At 43.1% G+C, this 21,714-nt stretch overlaps 1 protein-coding gene across 2 annotated transcripts in view; it reads left to right on the forward strand.

Moving 5' to 3' along the window:
* Window positions 1-2,342: 2,342 nt before the first annotated feature.
* The window catches only part of AGXT2 (alanine--glyoxylate aminotransferase 2), a 35,690-nt gene continuing 16,318 nt past the window's right edge, over window positions 2,343-21,714 (forward strand). Inside the window, exons 1-8 of one of the 2 annotated variants that reach the window (XM_038535358.1) lie at window positions 2,343-2,510; window positions 9,259-9,347; window positions 10,589-10,773; window positions 13,565-13,688; window positions 14,769-14,863; window positions 16,596-16,689; window positions 17,340-17,433; window positions 21,500-21,600. In XM_038535358.1, the coding sequence (XP_038391286.1) occupies window positions 2,423-2,510; window positions 9,259-9,347; window positions 10,589-10,773; window positions 13,565-13,688; window positions 14,769-14,863; window positions 16,596-16,689; window positions 17,340-17,433; window positions 21,500-21,600 (870 nt within the window). In that variant the 5' untranslated portion in view covers window positions 2,343-2,422. The remainder of the gene's footprint in view (window positions 2,511-9,258; window positions 9,348-10,588; window positions 10,774-13,564; window positions 13,689-14,768; window positions 14,864-16,595; window positions 16,690-17,339; window positions 17,434-21,499; window positions 21,601-21,714) is intronic. The other variant, XM_038535359.1, reaches the window with a different exon arrangement.

Below are 21,714 nucleotides of genomic sequence, written 5' to 3' on the forward strand. Positions count from 1 at the left end.
CAGGGAGCCAGAGGTGGGGCTCGATCTCAAGACCCTAAGATGATGACCTGAGCTGAAACCAAGAGTCAGACGCTTAACTGGCTGAGTCGCCCAGGGGCGCCTATTTTCCCTTTTAAATAAAGAAGGTAAACTTCTCAATTTGAAGTTAGTGGGAACGCGGTGTTTGGCTTTCCCACCCAAGGCAGCCTCTGATGTTGTTGGGTGCCTCTCACCATAACAATCTCTAAGCTTACAACCCTAAAAAACTTTGAGTCTTAAATCTTAAGCTTGCAGCCTACAGTGTTCACGAGTACGAAACTGATCAGAGCCCAGTGGAGCTGAAGAACATACACCCAACTTCAGGAGCTCAACATTTTCTCACCTCAGTTCCAATGGCATGACAGATTGGGTGCCCCAGGGACAGGCTCATTTCCGTGGCAGTTGGCCGTCTCCTAGTCACTCCCGAGAGCCCCCAGGGCAGAATGGCCTGGGAGCTGGGAGCCCACACAAAAGGGGACAATTTACATTGAATTTTAAACACTCTCTGTGCTTCTCTGGGACCCTCACTTCCTCTGGGCACTTGAGGTAAAGGTTGTTTCCTAGATGTTGGTGGAGGGTAAGACCAAGCCAGTTGTCCTCCCTGCAGGGTGATGCAAAATGTGCACTTGTGGAGGCCGAGAAAATTAAGGCCATTCCACTTTAAGTTCAGCGTTAGCACAAGTACAGCCATCCCAGGCCCCTGTGAATAAGAGCTGAACTTTACCTTACTTCAGTTACAGGAAGAAAACAGCTTGCAGCTTAACGTCCTAGAAGGCCCCATATCAAAATGTAAACAGAACTAGAGGAATTGCTCCACCCCTTCTGGAGGTCCCCGAGACCAGTTCTTAAAACTAAGCTGAAACCCACCTCGGAGTCCAAGTCCCTGCTCCGCTGTGTCGGGTATACTTGGACCCAAGCTCGAGCTTGTAAATAAACCCTCATGTGTTTGTATCAGTGTCGGCTCCTTGGTGGTTTCTCGGATTCACAATCTTGGGCACAACACACTTATGTGGTGTCACTTGTCCCCCACCACTGTTGCAGGGGGTCATGGAGAGGACTAGACCACTTGTGGCCCTGAGAGCTGGACCCAGGCTATTAGAAGGTCCTCACCCCCTCCTTTGTCCTTGAAATATATGTTCTGCTCATCTTTCCCACACTGAGAGCTGTTCCAAAGACGCTGCCTTGAGAGAGTATTGTTGAAACCATCTGGATAGTATACCTGAGAGATGGAAACTCTAAGAAAGAATCCAGTTATACCTAGATAAGGCGTCTGAAAGTTTTGCGATTCTAGTGGGTAGATGTAGAGATCTACTTGTCTTGTGGCTGCCCAAGACAAGCCTTGGACGTTCCTCTGCTTATGAAAGCTGCCACCTGGCAATCCAGAGCAGCCTGCCTTCCTCCCATCTCTCTGTGCCCTCCACGCATAGGGATGGGTTTGAGACCCAGCAACTCCTCCCTACCAAGCTCCAAATGCCCTTGTCACTGACCCCCTTAGGCACTGCCATGCTCAGGCACACTGACTCCCAGGCCGCAGCAGCTGGAAGCCTGGAAGAGATGTACTTACAGCAATCTGAATGGGTCTCAAAACCATGGCTCGGAGCAAAAAAGAAAGGACACATTTATATAACTTAAAAATGCATCCACTCCAAACAACACACATTTTACAAGAATACATACCAACCAAAAGATACATATTAAATACATGAAATGGTTGCCTATGGAGATTAGGAGTGGGGTAGGCAGGAGTGACAAATGGGAATTTTAGAAATTAAAATATAATAAAAATAAAGCACCTTGACTCCTCAGGTCTCAACTTCTTGCCCTGCTCGGATGCACAGCTGTCCAGAGCCCTCTTAGCTATTTCGTGTCCCTACTCCTTCCCCAGAGTACCCCCGTCCCATAGTTCTTCTTCTCTTCCTTAAAGACCCTCAATACCAACAACACCAATGTCTCTCCATTCACTTCACGCATATCCTCCTTTTCTCTTTCCTATTCATAGGCCTCATTTCTCAATCTCTGACCACTTCAACCATATCTTGAGCCTTCCCCTCAGCAGCCACCACCACCCTCACAGAGAAACACCCATTCTGATGAAAACCCTACCGGACCAGAAAATTAACAAAACTGGTCCAGAAGGCCTTGACTTTGTTTGCCTGCCTTCTTTCTCTTTTCTCTCTGCCACCTTTTCTTTCCTATCCCCCGAGGCACTGACTGGCACTGCCCTGGAAGCTCTGGGGCTTGTCCAAAGTGAAGCCAATAACCACTCCATAACTCCCCCCACTCCCCAGAAGCTCCTCCCCTTCGATCCTTTGAGTCCATAGACTCAAAGTCCAGCTGGCCAGTGAGCAGTTGGAGCCCTTCCTCCGACCTGCTTCCACGGGTACTCGCTCTCGAACTGAGAGGGATGACTCCAGCCTGGAGACACTTGCTGAGAGCTTTGCACCAACAGACCTCCTCTCCCAGGACCCCCAAGATGTGCCCTTCCTTGAGCCGTGAGTGGAAACCAAGAGCACGTGGGTCAGCTGGGGGTCCCCGGGGGGGCAGGGCAGAGCTGAGCTCAGAGTCTGTTGCCTGGGATTCTGGGATAAGGCCTGGATGGGGGTTTGGAGACAGGCCATCTGACAGAGTAGTCCTCACCCCAGCAGATCCATGCCCCCTGTCAGTGCCCAGTATTTTGCAGTGCCCTCTTCTTGCCCTGGAATGAAATTCATGGATAATAAAACCCAAGTATGCACAATTTCAAAGTGAAAACAATGTGGTATCTTAGCTGTAATATAAAGAATAAACAGAAAGAAAGCAAGTCAAAATTGCTAGCTGCAATAAATAGATACTCAAGGATGATGAGTTCAGAAGACATAAAGCCCCTCATGAATTTCCACCTTGCCCCCAGGAGGTAGTACCATCATCTCAAGCAATGACAAGGAAACAGACTCAGAGGAGTGCAGCCATTTCCCCAGAGACACCCAAGAGCAAGGACTAGACTCTGAACCTTCTTCTTCCACACAGACTGTCTCTCCTGTGGGAACAGAAGGTGTGAGAAGACCTGGGGTCACCAGCCATTGGTGGCTTTATGTATTCTATGATCCGTGCTTGTGATTTTCCCTGAATATCTTCACCTCACCCCCAATTCCCCTCTGCCGAACGCTAGCATAAGCAGCTGTCTGCAGGTTTCCATATGCTCACAAGCCCTAATCGGGTACAGGAAATCATCTTCTGTCCCCCATTAGGATCAATGTGATCTTCATTTTCTCATCTTTCCCTTTTCTCTGCCTTTCCTTCCTCTCCTGTTTGTTTTTTATCCCCCTGTTTGCTATTCTTTGAAACTTAATACACCTCATGCTTTAGATGATTATTTCCTTTCATCTTCAACCAGACCTGTTAGTATTATTAACCCATTTCACAGATGGGGAGACAGAAGAATAAAAATAATTAAGAAAGCTGGTCAAAGACAGAAACACAGAAGTGACAACTTGGGACCTAAAGCCAGGTCTGTCTAACTCCAAGTCAGAATGATTCCACCAGACCCTTCCTAATCTACTCTTCTTCCAACCCTGTTTGGGTTTCTCTTTTCCCTCAGTCATGAGTCTTTTGCCAGAACATCATTTAACCCCATCATTTTCTGAGAAGGAGCTGGAATCACACCCAGAGTCTTGGGTTCGATAAGGAGGATATTATGCTGCAAGTACCAACTGCGGGCAAACCAAGAGAGAATGCCCTTTCTGGCCCCCCTTCCCTTTCCTGGACTGACCCCTGACAATTGTGGAGCTGGGCTTGTGGAGGCCGAGAAAATTAAAGCCATTCCACCTCAAGTTTAGCATTAGCACAAGTACAGCCATCTCAGGCCCCTGGGAATAAGAGCTGAACTTTACAGGAAAAACTGCAGAATGTCCTTGACAGAGAATCCCATATCAGAAAGAAAACAGAGCTCAGAATGCCCTTGACAGAGACAGAAAATCCTGTGTTGGAAGGAAAACAGATCTTAAGAAACTCTCCCACCCTTTCCCCCATATCGGAATGAAAAAAATTCCTCCACCCTTTTTGAAAATCCCCTAGACCAGCCCATAAAAACCCAGCTGTAACCCCCTTGGGGTCTAAGCCCCTGCACTGCTGTGTGGAGTATACTTGGGCCCAAGCTTGAGCCGGTAAATAAATCCTCGTGCGTTTGCATCGGTGTCAGCTCCTTGGTGGTTTCTCGGATACGTAATCTTGGCCACAACAGGCTGGTGGTAGCAGGTGAAGCTTACTGCCTAGAAATGTCTTGAACTATTACTGGGGATGCCTTAAGAGCTGCCCCAAGGAAACTACAGAAAAAAGGACCCTGGCAACCTTAGGCCATGTAGACATGAATGCCATGCTCTACCTGGCCTTTCAAGAACCTGTGGGGCTTGATTTCTGCTTTCTGACCTATTGTACCTGACATATTCCTGCTTGTGTTTGTTCATCCAAACACACATTCACTGACTACAGCCTTCTTAAGAACCTGCTGTGTGCAAAATATACATTCAGTCAAGAGTGCTCGAGTGCCTACTATGCACCCATATGTAGACCAAGCCACGGGGAGCAAGAAGCCATGGTTTTGTGTTGTATCCTAGTGGAGGAGACAGAGCACAAACAGACAAACCAATAAATACAAGAAAACATCCAGTAGAGATACGTGCCACGAATAAAACCAAATTGGGATAAGAAGATAGAAAAGTAGAATGGGGGAGGAAAGAGGCAGGGTCTGCGTGAGATGGGGAGGACACCAGGTATTAAGTGTTGACAGGTAGGTGAAGATAAATATGCTGCCATCCTAGTATAGCGCCTGCATATAGACTGTATGGTATTTGGGTAGGTAAAGTATTCAACTCTGCCTGTGCTTGATATGCACAATCACTTTGGGCAAATATGTGCACAGAGTTACAGAAGCAATTTGTTTGGGTGTAAAAGAATAGAGAAAATATCTCTTCCTTGCTAATTATAGTTGTTAAATGTATTTCATTTCTAGGGAGATGGGGTATGTGCTCAAAAGTACTATTTCCATATGTCTGCCTACTTTATCACAAGAGGGGTGCGCAGGAGGGCAGATGAATGGCAAATGATGCCATTTCCAGCTGAGAAACCTCCCAAGATTCTTGCGAAGCCTTTTCTAAGAAAAACATTAAAATGAGCCCTAAAGGGAGTCTCCCACCTGCTCTGCTCTAGGCAGTCCTTGCTGCCATCTGCAGAACTGACTTAACCCTTGCAAAGGGCCAGGAAGAGAAGGCCTGTTCCCAAAAGGCCCAAGAGGACGGATGGACCCATCAGCTTCAGAATAGGGCAGAGCTCTTGCTTGTGAATAACTGTCCTGCAACATGCAACTGCCCTGCCTCACACAAGCAAAAGGCATTGATGGGAAACATATGGAGAGGGGGAACTGAAAGAATCAGCAGGCAGGTGAGGAGGTGGGCAGGGGTGGGCATGAAGAGACATCAGGAAGGTCCGGCAGGGATAGAAATAACTCCTAGCAGGAACAGCCTCATAAGCAAGTCATGGCTCTGAGGGGGTCCTGCAGCCATTCTTTCCAGGCAGGTTATCTGCTCAAGACGGGATGAGCACTGGGTGTTATTCTGTATGTTGGTAAATTGAACACCAATAAAAAATAAATTTATTAAAATAAAAAAAAAAGATGTCAGATCCTAAAGAGGGGACACCTTGTTCACCCTTCAGAGGTCTTGTGCCCATCCCTTAGCTTCACTGGTGGGAGGCAGGCACCTGATGTGATTATCCTGTCACTGAGCACACACGGTTCAGAGGGACTGAAGCACTATAGATCAATGCCAAACGTCCTCTTGGGTAGGACGTAGGTGCTTTCTGGACACCTGTGACCATCTGTGGTAACTTCCTGCAAACGGTGGAAGAGTTTATGAAGGGAAAAGGATCCCCTCTTGAGTCTGGAAGCAGATGACATAACATTTCTCCCCAGCCAACCACAGTCCCTCAATTATCCAGACTACAACTTAGTCTCAACACACCTCCATGGTAGGCGGCATCTCTAACCCTCAACCCTACTGAAGTTTCTCAGAACTGCAAATGCCCGATATGTAATCTCTCCCTCCCTTGGCTCTTAGGTGAATAAGATCTTTCTTTTTTAATTCCTTGGCTACCCTAAGTAAATGAGATGTCTCAAGTGGCAAGTTTTCTTTTTTTAAGCTACGATTACACTATGCAAATAAGGCATAGTTAGCATTTTGATAAATCATCTTAATGTTCTATAACTATGTTCATTGTGTATTAAATAATGTATGCCTTTTTTAATTTGAAAGAGTGAGGAATACCTTGTTAAATACCCTCTCTCTATTGGAAACAGGCTAGGAATGTTAGAAAATTCTTTATCATTACAGAGAGAATATCCCCCTCCCCGGAATTTTCATATGCCCACAAAAATTGATTTCCCTCCCTTATCTTGCCACAACAGATTTTCACTTTTTGATACTATGATTTTTGGAGAGAGAAAACCAAGTTAGGGTGACACTGTTGTGGAACTCTGTGAGAATTAGGTAGCTGGAAAATTAAACCCAACTACCCACTTATAATTTGCATTTATTATACAACAGCAATTCTCCAAAGAGAATTCCACCTTTAAATGTCTTGGGATGTCCAGGTGACCTGGAAAGGAAATTAGTGAATTGAATGAAAATCATTAGCTACCATCTGTATTTAGCATCAGGCCTGAAAGGGTGACATCAGATCAGTTAAAACAACAAAAAAGAAATTTAAAAAATGCCTATACAGAAATAGACCTGGCATTTCATTTTATGAACCCAGATCACAGTCATCCCTTCCCCTACTTCTCTTGGGGCTGTCTTTCCCCCCCACGTGTACAGCCCACAGGCGTGAACACGCAGACATGCATGTACACACGCACCCACAATCTCCAAGAACCCAAAAGTTTATTAACCCCCGACTCTTGTGATGTCCTCAAAACAGAGGCTAATTAGGAATAAAGAATGCAGACAATTATCCAGATATTTAGATTTTACATTTTTTTCTAGCAGATAATGAAACCTAAAGGCTTTTTGTTTCTTTATGTCCATCAGTTATTATCATTACTATTAGTTTTGAGTTTGGGTTGTTTGGTGAGAGGAGAGCTATGAAAGGCGATAACTTGTGAGGTATTATTTAGATTCACTTCTCTATTGACTTATCTTTTTCCTCCTTGGTTGCTTCCTTCCTTCCCTCTTTCTTTGTGCTATTTCTTCCTTCTCTTCTTCCTACCCTTCTTCCCTCTTTCTTTCCCTCCTTCCCCCTTCCCACTTTTCCTCCTTCTCTCTTTCCCTCCCTCTTTCCTTCCTTCCCTCTTCCTTCCTTCTCTCCTTCCTTCTTTCCTTCTCTTCTTCCTTCCTTCCTTCAGATAGGCTTTCATGTATTTCATTTGGAGCCCTCACTCCACCATCACATTCCTATCAGTTTGGTGAACGAAGGACTGAATAAACCTACCTTGACTGTTTGAAATTTGGGCTCTTCTTTATCAAATCCTTCTCCAAAACTCTGCCCGCCCCCTGGCCTACTTTCAGAATCCCTATAACTTTGGAGTCAAGAGAATTTACAACCTTTTCAATGGGCAGCTTCAATTGTGTAGGCAGGAAGAAGGGACTGAAGGAGTGAAGGGAATTTGAATTCTTAGAAACACTCAGAATATTTTTTTTTCCATTTCAAAAGAGTATCTAATGCAGAGAGACACAATGGAAAGCTTTTCAAAAGGTGAAATTCTCAGAAAACTTAAGCTGTTTTTTTTTTCTCATTTCTATGCATGGATAGCCTAAAGTCACTTGTTTTTAAAGTAAAAGCAAATTAATGACATTAGTGATTATTTAGAGTAGAAAAGTGAATGAGATCTCTTTGAAAGAAAACATATTCAGAGTTGTTACTTTCCAGCTTCATTTAGAGGCATAATTGTTCATTGTGTTACTCAGGACTGTGACTTCATAACCACACAAAACACCAACATTTCATCTATGGATTCAAACCTTCATGCTGAATAAGAGGCATGATTTTCTCAGCTCTCTCCACCTGTAAAATGATCTTGATACTGACCTTGAATCTTCAAAAGCAACAGTATTCTTTTCTAAGAGTACTTACAAGGTCTCTAAACATCTCTTCCAGCTGTGATATTCTATAAATCCATTATCCTATCCCACTGCTATAGATAGGTCAAAGCCTGTGCTGGAAAGGAGAGGTGAAGGTGGCCAGTGAATGAGAAAAGGAGAAGTATCCTGGAAACAAACAAAGGATTGCAGAAGGGGAGTGGGGGGGGATGGGGTAACTGGGTGATGGGCATTAAAGAGGGCATATGATGAGATGAGCCCTGGGTGTTATACTATATGATGGCAAATTGAATTTAAATATAATATAAAGAGAGAGAGAGAGATTGAGAGAAAGAGAAGCAGGCTGGGAGCTAGACACTTGAAATTTCATTCTGGTTCTGCAGCTAACTAGCTTGGTGAGCTTAAGCAAAGTAATTCACCACTTGGGGCTGATTTCCTTATCTATAAAATGATCATTTTAACAACAAAAAAAATCTGAGGCCCCCTTCTAGCTCCAAATATAAATGATTCCTCTGCTTTGCCGTGGTTTGGTCTGGTTCTATGTTGTCATGGTCCTTATGCTGTGTTTTGAAGGAAAGTTTTGTCTTCCAGGTCTATTTGCATGTATTTGCTATTGTAGTACATTGCCTAGCACCTACCTCTCCTCATTCTCTCTAAGGATAGTCAACAGCCATTCCTTCATTGTTTACTGAAAGCCAACCTGTATCAGGTATCAGGAATGGGACTGGCACCAGGATTTGGGAACTATGCAGCTCAAAGCTTAGAAAATGCCTCTAAGATCTATTCCAGCAACACAATGTACCACAGTGGCAGAAGTTTAGTGGACTGTAGAGAGAAATGTAGCCCACGAGGCAGTGTGCAGGGAAGCTCGGGAGGGACCACAGGAGGAAAAACAAAGACTTCCCCCCAAAATCCCCCATGCTTTTGTTGACTAGATTTGAAAGAAACTCTTTTTTTCCTCCAGAAAATGTTGTATTGAGATACCTCAGTTTTTAAAACCAAACTAAAGATTGATTTGAACATCAAATGATGATCAAATGATTTGAACATCATATTTTTAAACTAAGAAATCAACCAAATTGCCTAAGGATCCTGATTCAAATTACTATAGGTGATTTCTATAAATGGGCTTTTTTACTGTATAATTGAGGACCCTAACTCACTTCACCTCTAGTAGGTGCTTTCTGGACATCTGTGACCAAGCTTGGTCTTCATACAAAACCCAGAATGCCTCCATGTGACTTCACACCTGAAAAATACCAGGTAAGAGTCAGAACTTTAGGAAAACCCAAGAAGGTGGTTCTTCTTGAAAGGGCTAAATTAATGGTTTCCCCAAGAAAGACCCACAGATGGCCCTGCCTGCCCCTGACCATAGCATCCTAGATACTCTATCCTTTAAGTCACTGGGAGCATCTGAACCCTCTTACTCCACCCACTCAATGCTGTTGCATGAACTGTGCATGTGTGAGTGAGAGACAGAGCAGAGACAGACCAAGAGTACAAGAAAGAGACTAGCGCTGTATCACAGGGATATAAATATAGATACACGCACAAATACACATATCACAAATGTGGTGGCACACACCTGCTTTCTAAAATGTTGTTCAGGGGCAGCCCAGGTGGCTCAGCGGTTTAGCGCCGCCTTCAGTCCAGGGCCTGATGCTGGAGACCCAGGATCAAGTCCCATGTCGGGCTCCCCGCATGGAGCCTGCTTCTCCCTCGCCTGTGTCTCTGCCTCTCTCTCTCTCCCTCTCTCTCTCTCTCTCTCATAAATAAATAAAATCTTTAGAAAATAAATAAATAAATAAATAAATAAATAAAATGTTGTTCAGGCTATCTCATACAGCAACGTGTGATCTGACCTGCAGGAGTCCTTCCCTCCAAAATAAAAAATAATAACTTTGCTCTTAGACTAAGAAATATTGGTCTCCTCTCTCTCTCTTCTTCCCTTCCTCCCTTCATCCCTCCCTTCCTTTACAACCCCTTTATCCTATGTAATACTCAGAGGTTAGAAATTATAGAGTCAATAATCAGGAGGGACCCACAAAGAAGAGAAGTATAGGAGAAAGTTTTGACAATGAAAGACATGAACACCACCAGCATTTCATTTTCTTTTCATTCTAAAAAAAAAAAAAGAAAAGAAAGAAAAGACATTACTGCAGACATTTATTTCTAAAGTCTTTTTATTTTTCCTACAGCTTAAATAAATTCAAAGACAAGGCTTTCCACTGAGACGTAGACCATTTCAGCTTCCTTCATCATATTTGATCTAGAAAGGGTTGGAAGGGCCACATTAATAATTTCCCCTATGTGAGAGGAAGGAAGGACCTGGGGCAATGAGGACACGGGACAAATACACCCACTTGCGGGCACAGGACAGCAGCCTTACGCTGCTGGGTCAGTAGAGAGGAAAGACCCTGCCTTTGAACCTGCTGTTGATCTTGTAAGAAATGTGGAGGTGAGGAAAAGAGAGATCTTAACCCTTGCATCTTCCTTATCTACAGTCTCTCACCTATGAACGTGTCCTGGAGATCCACAAGCAACATCTTTCTCCCATACTGACGGCGTATTTTCCAAAGCCCTTGTTGCTCCACCAGGGTCACAAGGAATGGCTATTTGATTATGAGGGAAACAGATACCTGGATTTCTTTTCTGGGATTGTCACTGTCAGTGTGGGTCACTGTCACCCGTGAGTATCCTTAAAATTCCAGTGTTTTCACTCCAGAAGGATATGTGGAAAACAGGCTAAACGATGATGTTAGTGATTCAGAACTCTGGTTAAAAATTCTCTCTCCTGAGGCAAATCCCAGTCTGTGGCTGTTCCCTGCTATAGCTCCCTGCTAGTTTCTGGGTAACAACAACAACAAAAATCTTAACAGTGTGCTTTCTGTTTTCTTGACAATGCAAGATTTTTATTCATTCTCATGCCGTGTGGCGTATACCATGTGATTGGACTGTTGCTGTGTATGTGTGTGCTTGTCTTTACTAGTAACAGCTTTCCAGAGAGAAGCAATGCACTGAGGAAAAGGCAGAAATAAGGGGAAAAGACAGAAAGAAGGGAAAGGCAGGAGTTCTCAGAGACCTTAGGGGGCGGCTGTGGGGGGTGTGTGGGATGATGAAATGAGAAATCACTTCTAGCCTAAGGATCTTCCTCACCCCTGACCAATGGATGAGGAAATAAAAGATGGTGAGAGAGAGAGATGTAATCATAGCTAAAAATTTGCATTAGAAATGTTTGGATCTACTAATCCTGAGATTCTCTGGAGCCTTGGTCATCCACATAAATGCCCTGGGCAGTTTCTTCTGTGGTCCTTTTGCTTTTGATGCCATTCTCTCATTTTAATGCCTATTCCTTCTTGCCTTTAATCATTTGGCCAACAAAACTCACATAAAGTGAGACCAAAATAAAGCAGCAAGCCAAAATAAATTGAGTAAGTTCAGGTCCTTCTGTTAAAGCCGGAGCAAAGGGTCTTCCCCTCCAGCAGCTGTCCAGTGGTAGGAGCGACTGCAGGGTCTAGCCTCACCTATTCCTCCCACAGCCTCCTCCTTCCTGCCTCGGGAGGTACTAGTCCCACATGAGGTCCTAACGAGCATGTAAAATAAACTTCCGATGCAGTGTAAAACACACGGTAAGCACACATGAAAGAAAGGAAGAACAAAGTAGAGAAAATTTTTTTCAATATTCTTATTAACGATGTTGGACATTGTCCCTGTTAGTGGGCCGCTCACTAGCTTTCCAGACCTTTGTGCTTCTCCGGATCTCCCTCTGACTCTACAGCTTGCCCTCTGACCTCCTGCCTCTGGGTGTCCCAGCCCTGTTCCTCAGCCTTCTGCTCTTCTCTCTAGCTCCTTCGTGCCTTATTACTTCCCCCATAGAACGGGCCCCACCTCTTTTCCCTCTTCCTGGTCAGTTAGTGACACTTACAGCAGCCTTCCCCGGCTCTGTTTCTTCCACCTTGACCCCTCGCCAAGCTACTATTGCAACTCTAATAAATTCAAAGTGGGCATTGGGATGCCCCACATTTCCCACAGCCTCCAGGACACCCCCACCCCATGATATTCCACCATCAGCTGAAATCTAGCATTACCAAGACCAAACCCATCACACTCTCCACTATACTGTTTCTATTTACATATTCATTTATTCAAAGCACACATGTGCCTCCCACTCTGTGAAGGTCCTCTGCCAGGAGCTGGGTAGCCACTGGCTACATTTCTCAACTAATTCTAGAGTTTCCCTGATGTTACAGGCAAGAATGGTGAAGTCATCTCTGTCACATCCCTGCCTCTCACTTGCCTTTGCCAACCTGATACTGAGGTCTAGTTTTCCCTCCTCTGAAATGCCTCTCCTACTGGGCCCCCACGAAATCCCATTAACCCCGACATCCTAGGAGCCCTTCTCTTCCCACACCTGGAAGGCCACCTGGCCCTCCAGGCTGGCCTCACCATTACCGGTCTGCCCCCCTCCATTCTACCCTCATGTGACTTACATGTTTTATTTTGTTAAACAATACTTTTATCAATTATCTCTTCTGCTTAAGAGTTTACTAATATTTTGCAATTTTCTGAAGTGAATCATGGAACCCTGATTGCAGGAGAGGTTAGTTGGTAAAGTGTCCCATGAAAAAATAAGTTTTAAAAGCACTTTAAACTATAGCTCCCTCCTGGAGAGAAACAATGCTTACTTGACTAACAAAAGTACTGTTAAGTCCTGCAGTAAAGAAATCTGTTTGATCTGGTATTTCTCAAAATTATTTAATTATTATTTATTTAACCACTGAACTGATTTTTTTTTTTTGAACAGCTATTAATAACAAACAGAACTGGTGTTTAACTTTAGCCATTGCTGTCCTTTAGAGATCTAGTTCAAACATCCTGTCCTATCTTTCTAAGACATTCTTAGTCAGGTCCTACGTATCTGTCTACAGTTAGTTCTTACTGTCCTTCAACATGAACCTTCTGATCCTTCAAAGAATATGGTTTCATAGCTACAAAATGTTCACCAACACTGACCACTATTAGGAGTCAGATGCTGGAATCTCCTTTGAAGGAAGAAGTGTTGCTCCTGTATACATGTACACAATAGATTCCTTAAAGAATAAATGAAAAGACACCCAGGGTGACATGTGGTCATCTCTAGTTTCCAAACTGCTCAAAGGGTATTTGACACGAAAACCTAAGTAGAAGAGATTCTATGTCCTAAAGTAGGATTTTTTTTTCTTCCAAAATTCCCTAAGAGATAATCATTTGGTCTCCATTTGAACACCTCCCTTGGTGAAGAACCCATTATCTTTAAAGGCCACCCATCCCATTGCCAGAGAGCTCTACTGGTTAGAGTTCTTTCTCATGTGTGGATGAAATCAGTCTCTTGAAACCATTTGAGAAATAGCTATATGTCTGGGTTCAATGGCCAGTGTGTGTGTGTTGGGAGGAACATACCCACTGGCAGCATGGGGAACTCTGCTCTCCTGTTTATCCAGGAAGGTAAATGCAGTGGCACAAAAGCAGCTTGGGCGCCTATGGCATACAAGTACCCTCTTCTTCCACCCTCCAATCCATGAATTTGCAGAGAAGCTTTCAGCACTTCTTCCTGAGCCTCTAAAGGTATGACGTTCTCGAAAGAACAGGAGTCTCATGATCCCAGAAGAGCTGCCCAAGGAAGCAGGAATATGAACAGGGAAATTGGGTCATGCATTGAACATCTGAAATGGTGAGCTGATAGCCAAATCTGAAAGGAATCAAAGAGAAGATAGGAATTTACGAATTGCTGGTGAAGCCAGCCAATGTTCACTCATCATCTCCAAGCCTCTGCCTCTCCTTGGAGGTTATCCTCGCTGCCACCTGTCTGTAAAAGTCACTTAGCCAAAGCCCCAGCCCTCCTCTATGTACTTTCCTCTATGTTCTTCGAGAAGTTTTCATCTCTTCACTGCAGGGCCCCTCTACAAAGTTATCTGCATGTTTCCTCTTATGGAATGGAACCATTTTTTAATAAAATTAATATCCCATTCAGTTCATTCAATCTAAGATGCACTTAGTCTTGCTAAATTGAGATGTTTTCTGCATCTGAAATGACTGAAAGTTTTTTTAAACTGAACAGAGATGTTAAAATGCTGGCCAAGATTTGCATTTCCAGATTCAATGAGTTAATATATGTAGTACCTAGAACAGTGCCCAGTACCTGGTTTTAGCTTTTATTATTATTTTACTGTATTATCTAGATCCTCTATTCATACACACTGAACAGACAGGCTGGGGCATCCTCTCGGGCTGCAGGATCTTGGAGATGGCCTTGTCCAAGCCTTCAGAATCTGGTTGACTGGTTGAGGTTCAGGAGCTAAGCAACCAGTCTTCAGATCCACTCACCCACTAACCAATCACTCCATACCCTTCAGCGAGTCTCCTCATCTTGGCATTTTGCAGAGCATTGAATAGAGCCAGTGAAAGCCTGGGATGTTTCATAATTGGGATAATTCTTAGCCATTTTTTTTATGTTTAGCTGTTAGCAGCTGTTGAGTGAAAAGCAGTAGAATTAATGTAGTAATTCAATGATCGGACTGCTTGTCTGAAGGTAACTCTCCTTGATTATTAGAGGTTGGGATATACAGTCTTTAGCAATTTTGAATTAATCAGGTCAAAAGGAAATAAACTCATCTATGAGGCCATGTGTCTTCTGTTTCCCTCCAGGTCATTTTCTTGGTGAACAGTGGCTCCGAAGCCAATGACCTAGCCATGCTGATGGCCAGAGCACACTCAAAAAGTACAGACATTATTTCTTTCAGGTAATCACACCTTGGAATAACCAATTTTAATAACACTGACTTGCTCCAACACTAACTGTGCATTTTTAAAACATAGCCCAAAGGGGAAGGGGGCTTTCCCAGGAGTATCATTCTAATTTTATGTTGTTGTTTTTAAAAGATTGTATTTGTTTATTCATGAGAGACACACAGAGAGAGGCAGAGACACAGGCAGAGGGAAAAGCAGGCTCCCTGTGAGGAGCCTGATGCAGGCCTCTATCCCAGGACCCAGTAGTCATGACCTGAGCCAAAGGCAGACACTCAACCCCTGAGCCACCCAGATGTCCTAATTTTAGGTTTTAGAGCAGAATCAGTCGAATGAATTTTATGACTGAATAACTCCATCTAAATTGGCCTGATACAAGGCAGGGTTCCCTGACTTGGGTACAAACAGCTTGGAGTACTACTAGTTATGTCATAGATCATTCTATAAAATTAAACAGATGGTCATATGACAGTTTTTTTAACTTTGAAGGTATGCCAAGTGGTGAATGACTGGTTGATACCCATAGATGTTCTATGATATGACAGAGGGCCCATTTTCATCTCTGCTTATGCTAAAGAGCCCTCTACTTCCTAGTGTCAGCTGCACTAGGTTTTTACCTTTTATTTTCTTTAACTTCAGAGGATGCATGTTTCTGCTTCTTCAGGTGACTTTTGAAAATTGATAATTTAATAGATTAATTACAAACACTTGGTAGCTATATTAGGATTAAAAATAATAGAAAACTAAGCATTTTGCTTGCAGTTGCCTCCTTTGGGTAATTTTATATAGCACATAGAAATAGGTTCTTATAATAAGGTTTATGTCAAAGAGTGACTTAGTAAAAGTAGATAGAATGAAGAGAGTCCCATTCTGTCACCTATCTGGCCATAATTTGTGTCTCAATTCAAAATATTTGATTACCACAGCTCATCCGATACTGCACATCCCATATAAAACATACATGTAGTAACTATAGGCATAAGGAAATGTTTATTATCAAAGAAATACGGTAATAAAAAATGTGATTGATGTTTTACCCAAATAAAGATAAATGTTGATCTATTCAAAGCAGTCATGTGTTACTATGTTTCAACACGTTTGTGTCTCCTCCTTCAAGATAAATGACCATCCTTTTGAATAGTCTTAATAGTCATAAATCCTCATGTAAGGGTGATTTTGATTTGGGGAATTGTCAAAACCCAGTTGAAGCCAAAACTGGTGACTAGGATGATTTATACTAAATACGGTAGTTTCAGGTTCAAAGAGAAACAAAACCTATGTTTCTCATATGCCAAATAAAGTGGCTTATGTGGCATTTATGCAACAGCCACATTACAGGAACAAAGATGTGGCTTCCCGAGGTCACTGTTTTGAAGACTAATACTCACTGAATATATAATTACTGGCATGTTGCTAAAAATGAGTCTCGCTATTGAAAAGTAACTGAGTAGGGCAGTGATGAAGATTAGAGTTATTGCCCAGATGTCCTCCAAAGCTTCCTTTCCCAGTTTCAAGTCTATGCCCCCAGAAGAAAAGACAAAGAAGTAAATCCTCCTAGCATGGCCTTAGAAGATTTCTTAGAACTCACTAGAGTTGCATTTTAATAGTGTTCTATTTTATCTCCCTAGCCTTCATGGATCTTCTCTTTTGTCCTACTTGGCATTCCACAGGCCAGAAACCAAAGAAAAATGAACCTAACCCCATCTTCTCACTGTTGCTTCTCTGCAGAGGAGGCTACCATGGGGGCAGTTCTTCCACACTTGGCTTGACAAATGTAGGGCCCTTCAAAACGGAGCTCTCCAGTGGGTTGGGCTGCCAATCAGTGAGTTTTGAGATTTTTTGTCTTATTTCTCTAAAGGCTGCTGGGTATATGGTATGATTGACCAGATTGTCCAGGTATTAGGATCAGAAATGAATATAAAGCCTACCATTAATCAGGGGCTGAATTTGACTTAGTTGAACCAAAGCCCACTTGGAGGAAATGTTTATCAGAAAGGCCTCCAGTGTCTGAGTAACATTTAATGATAGAGACTTTTAAACTCTGTTTTGCTTTTAAATAAAATCAAGTAAATTACAAATAAATGCATTGAAATTAGTTCTCAGAGCCTTGAAAGCATAAGATTCCTATAGAACCATCTTTGTACTCACCTTCTGTTCTCACCTGCTATGCCCACCTCAGCAAAAGAATCGGATATGATTATTCCTACTCTTTCAGATGCTCGTACCTAACTCTTGAGCAAGTTGTTTCCAGGCTGACACGAAATCAGTTTCCTTTGTGAAGTGCCCACATAACTGATTTCTAAGAAAAAAAAATTATCTTTTCAAACCAAAATATTAGGGTTTTATCCTAGGTAGGAGAGGAGTCTCAATACCAAATTAAGAAGCCCTCTTACGCTGATCAGTATCACATGCTCCTCAAATTGGCTACCTAGTCTTCACATTTTGCCAAAATCCTTCTTTTGTCATTTACAGACAATGTGCCCAGATGTTTTCCGTGGCCCTTGGGGAGGAAGCCACTGTCGAGATTCTCCAGTGCAAACAATTAGGAAATGCAGCTGTGCACCAGGTTCAACTGGGCAGGGAGGGAGGTGTGTGGTGGAAGGTCGGGAGGGGTAAGCAAACTAGAGAAAGGCTGAACCATTCCTGAGTGAACGGATCTGGGGAAAAAAAGGAAAAGGGAAGAGCCAAAAGAAACAAAACCAGAAAGCCACTTCCCCACTCCAACCCCTCCTAACACCCTACCCCTCCCCGCCCCCCGCCCGTCAAATCAACGTTTCTCATGCCTGCTACCTACCACTGTGTTACCTGACCGTGAGGAAGAGCATCTCATGCTAACAGGGCTAAATTAAACAGACTAGCACTTGGCACTTAATTAAAGGAGCTCTGTTAGCTCTATTAGCAATAGCTCTGCTATCAATTTTAAAAGAAAACAAAGTTGGTGGGGTTGTTTACCAATTCCCAGTGGTGAAAGGGAGAGGAAATGAATACTTTTAGCAATCTCAAAACTCCAGTCAAGAAGCTCCCCCAGGGACTCTGAATGCCAGCCAAAATGAGAGCTGTCAAAACTTAAGGCCATCCCCCAAGGCTGCTGACATCTCTTGCAAAAGTTTTAAAGGCATTCTCCAAAGGAAAGCTTCCACTCACTTACTGCATTTTTATTTGCATTCTTTACCTATTCTTACCAAGAGAGGAGGCGTGGAAGCAGAATCTTCTTTGCTAATCAGCAGGTCTCACCTCATGCTTCTTGGCACAGTTCAGCACCTCTGAATAAGCTGCTCCTAAGTAGTGCGGAAAGAAAGAGCTAAATGCTTCTGCCGAAGATATCTGATGGAATAGTCTGGCTCACAGGGCTGAGAAAAAGAATACAAATGGAAGTCTTCAAAATCAGCTTTGAAAGGAAGAAAATTCACAGGCTCCTTAAAATTCAGATGGGATAATGGCAAAATGGAGGTAGGAGGATAAAAGAATGAGCCCTGAAAGAAGATGTCTTGGTCACAGAACTTAAAACTGTAAGGAAATTTAAAGCTATATATACAACTCTCCATTTTATTTTTTTTTAATATTTTATTTATTTATCCATGAGAGACACAGAGAGAGAGGCAGAGACACAGGCAGAGGGAGAAGCAGGCTCCATGCAGAGAGCCCCATGTGGGACTTGATCCCAGGACTCCAGGATCTTGCCCTGGGCCGAAGGCAGGAGCTAAACCACTGAGCCACCCAGGGATCCCCTACAACTCTCCATTTTTAAAATGAGGAAACCAAGGTCCACACCTGGGAAGCTGGAGAGCTAGGACTTAACCCCAAGCCTTCGGACTCCAAACCAGTGCCCCTGGCCTATGGCCATCCTTGTTTACACTGACATCCCAGCAGGTGAACCCAGGGTGAAAATAATTCCCCATTCTGCTGCTGGCCAGGATTGAGAAGACCCTCGAAGTGAGGAGACCTAGATGCTGCTCCCAGCCCCGGTTGGTTCAGCTATGAGCAAATGCTCCATCTTTGCTTCAGTTTTCTCATTTGTAAGATAGAGATAGCAGTACCTGCCCCCTGTCCCCTATTTCCAGACTTCATAGATCAAGAGAAGAGAGCTTTCTGTACAGGAAAGCAGATAATAGCAATGCTAAGTGTACCCCTAGAGCCATACCTGTGTGTCCTACCTAGATGGCATCAAGAATTAATATCGGTTTCATGCACCTCATAGACTTCAATCTGACCACAAAACCACGAGCACAGAGCTTAGCAGGCAGAAGCTCTCAAGAGATGGCCATTTCCCTCCATCCCCACTCTGTGTCCCTCCCCCTTTCCATCCTCTCTGCCTCTTCCCTCTTTGAGGGCTTCTTGGTTCTGGGCCAGGTTAAAAATACTAGAACCCCATGGTCATCTCTCTAGGGGCATCTGGAGGCTAGATGATAGTGACAGAAACACATTTTGGCTTCTCTGAACTGTTGTCCTTGGCATATCTGAGGTCAGCTGTTTTCTTAACTCATATCATCAAGAGACAAGGCTGATATAATATAAAAAGGGACGGCGGCCTCCTCCGGGGCTTTTGGGAACCGAGAAGTGTCTGGTCTTTATCGTAAAAAAGCAGATTCATATGTTTGCAAGTGTAAGCCAACGTGTAAGTACTTTGAGTATAGAAGATTCTAGTTCTCAATTCCTCTTAGGGTTCGTTCGCTGGGCGCATACAGATGCCAATCTTGGTAGAAGTTCTTTCACCTCCAGATTATGTCATCACGGTCCCCATGGGCATAAGCAGAGGTCCATGTTGTGAGCCTGATGTAGCTATTGCCGTGGTAGATTTCATTTCCTTCCTCTGTCCTTTGGTGAGGATTTTGTCTTTCCAAGTGTTCTTTTCAGACCCTGAATTTTAGATGTAACCTGTGATGACATTCACCATCTAATGCCCACTGTCCCACAATGTACCAGGCCATGGACCAATCATGTCATTCTTCTTCCTTCACCTTTTGTGAAATGAGTTTCTTTTTTCCTTAAGAATTGTTCTTTCTTGGCCTTTGACTCTATTTAACTGCTTCTGTACCTCTGGCTAAAATAAAAACTCTTCCATCTCTACTCTGTTGCTTGCATGGTATCCAGGAGAACATCCATTCTTTAAACCCTTGGTGTTGTCATGGTGACGCCACTGCACCACTGTCTCTCTCCAGAAGCAGCCTGACCTGGAGTTACAGCAATGAGCTCAGGAAGGAAATGCAAAATGTGAAATGAAATAAGAAGCTGATTACAGCAGGTGACCCCTCTCATCACTGAATTTGTGGTCAGTGGGAGGCAAATCATGAAAGGTCTATCACAGGCTTAAGCAAAACCTTCTCTCTCTGTTTTGTCCAAATTTAAGCCATTAGGGTTGATTATGCTCCACCCTTGATTTCTCTAGTTACAGATAAGCTTGCTAAATTTCCAAATTATATTTTTTGAACATATGATCCACCCTTTAGAGTCATCTTTGGATGTTTCTCTTCTTTTCTTAATAAAAATTTAAAAATCCAGGCTCCAGAGGCAGAAATTTATTTGGCTAGTATATCCTGCTCATCAAACAACTTAAGCGATACTAAAAATGTGCTTTCTGGGGTTGATATCCTTTTCATTACTTCTTCACACTTCCAACCTCTAACTCCAAGTAAGCAAAGACATCAAGTACCTCTCAAGCAAACTTCCCCAATGTCACATGTACGTTAAAGTCTGTTTAAGGCCAGGCAGTATTTTTCCCATTTTTAAATGAAGATCTGAAGTATAAAATATAATTTATGCTTCAGTTTTGATGATGATGACAGAAGTTTTCTGTCCCTTATCTCTAGACTTCAAGAACTAAGACTACATCCATGCATCTAAGCAAGTACTAGGATGGGAGGTGGTGCCTCTCCTCCCAGATGGCTTTCAGTGTCCCTGGGGCCAGGGCTTCTGTCACATCCACATGTCCCTCAGCACCCCTACTGCTATCCATGGATATCGGTTTAAGTTCAGAAACTGTGTGGTGCTGTTTAGAATCAGAGGTGTGGATGAAAATTCTGAAGGTTCAACCAGTGTAGATGTAGTTGATCTGAGACTCTTGGTATTCCAGAGAAGGCTTCCTCTCTCTTGCTCCCATGTATGAACATTATCTGGCTCTAGTACATTCTTCTTTAGACCAGACTCCAATTGTTCTATAAACATATTTATTAACTCTAAAGACTGAGACACTCTGTAGCTTTAAAACTGTACATCAGATTAAGTGGCAATAAAAGGTAAATAGAGTTATTTCCAAATAGGTTAAATCCACACTCCAATTATTTTTTAATTAGATCTACCCAGTTGAGAGGACAAGTAACCTTAGGTGAAACAGCTCTGTATTCCAGACTCAGTGATACTTCGGGGCATTTCTTCCCCAGATGGAAATGACTGAAGTGGTTTGTTTATGTCTTTATGGCTATCCTCGTCTTTCTGCTCAAACCAAAGTACAAGTTGTTCTGAAAGAATGTCCCCTCTTCAGAATTCTATATCCTCACATTCTGTTTACTGTATTCTCAGGATTCTAGTCAATCTACTCATCCTATTTCCTTTTTTCTATGGTTTCCCATTCTTCTGAATGCCATTCTCACATCTTCAAATGCTGTTTCGTTTGTTTGTGTTTCTTGTTTTTGCAGACTGCTGCCAAGCAAAAGACCAGTATATTGAACAGTTCAAAGATACTCTGAACAGTTCTGTGGCCAAATCAATTGCTGGATTTTTTGCAGAACCAATTCAAGTGGGTATACTGACCTTAGACCTTAATTGGGCTGACTTTCAAATTATCAGAGCATTTTAATTCATATATTCTAGAGAATTCCAAAATATTTAAGTGACCATTGCTGCGTCCCTC

This window comes from Canis lupus, chromosome 4, assembly GCF_011100685.1.
Source record: "Canis lupus familiaris isolate Mischka breed German Shepherd chromosome 4, alternate assembly UU_Cfam_GSD_1.0, whole genome shotgun sequence".
In the NCBI taxonomy this organism is placed as follows: domain Eukaryota; kingdom Metazoa; phylum Chordata; class Mammalia; order Carnivora; family Canidae; genus Canis; species Canis lupus.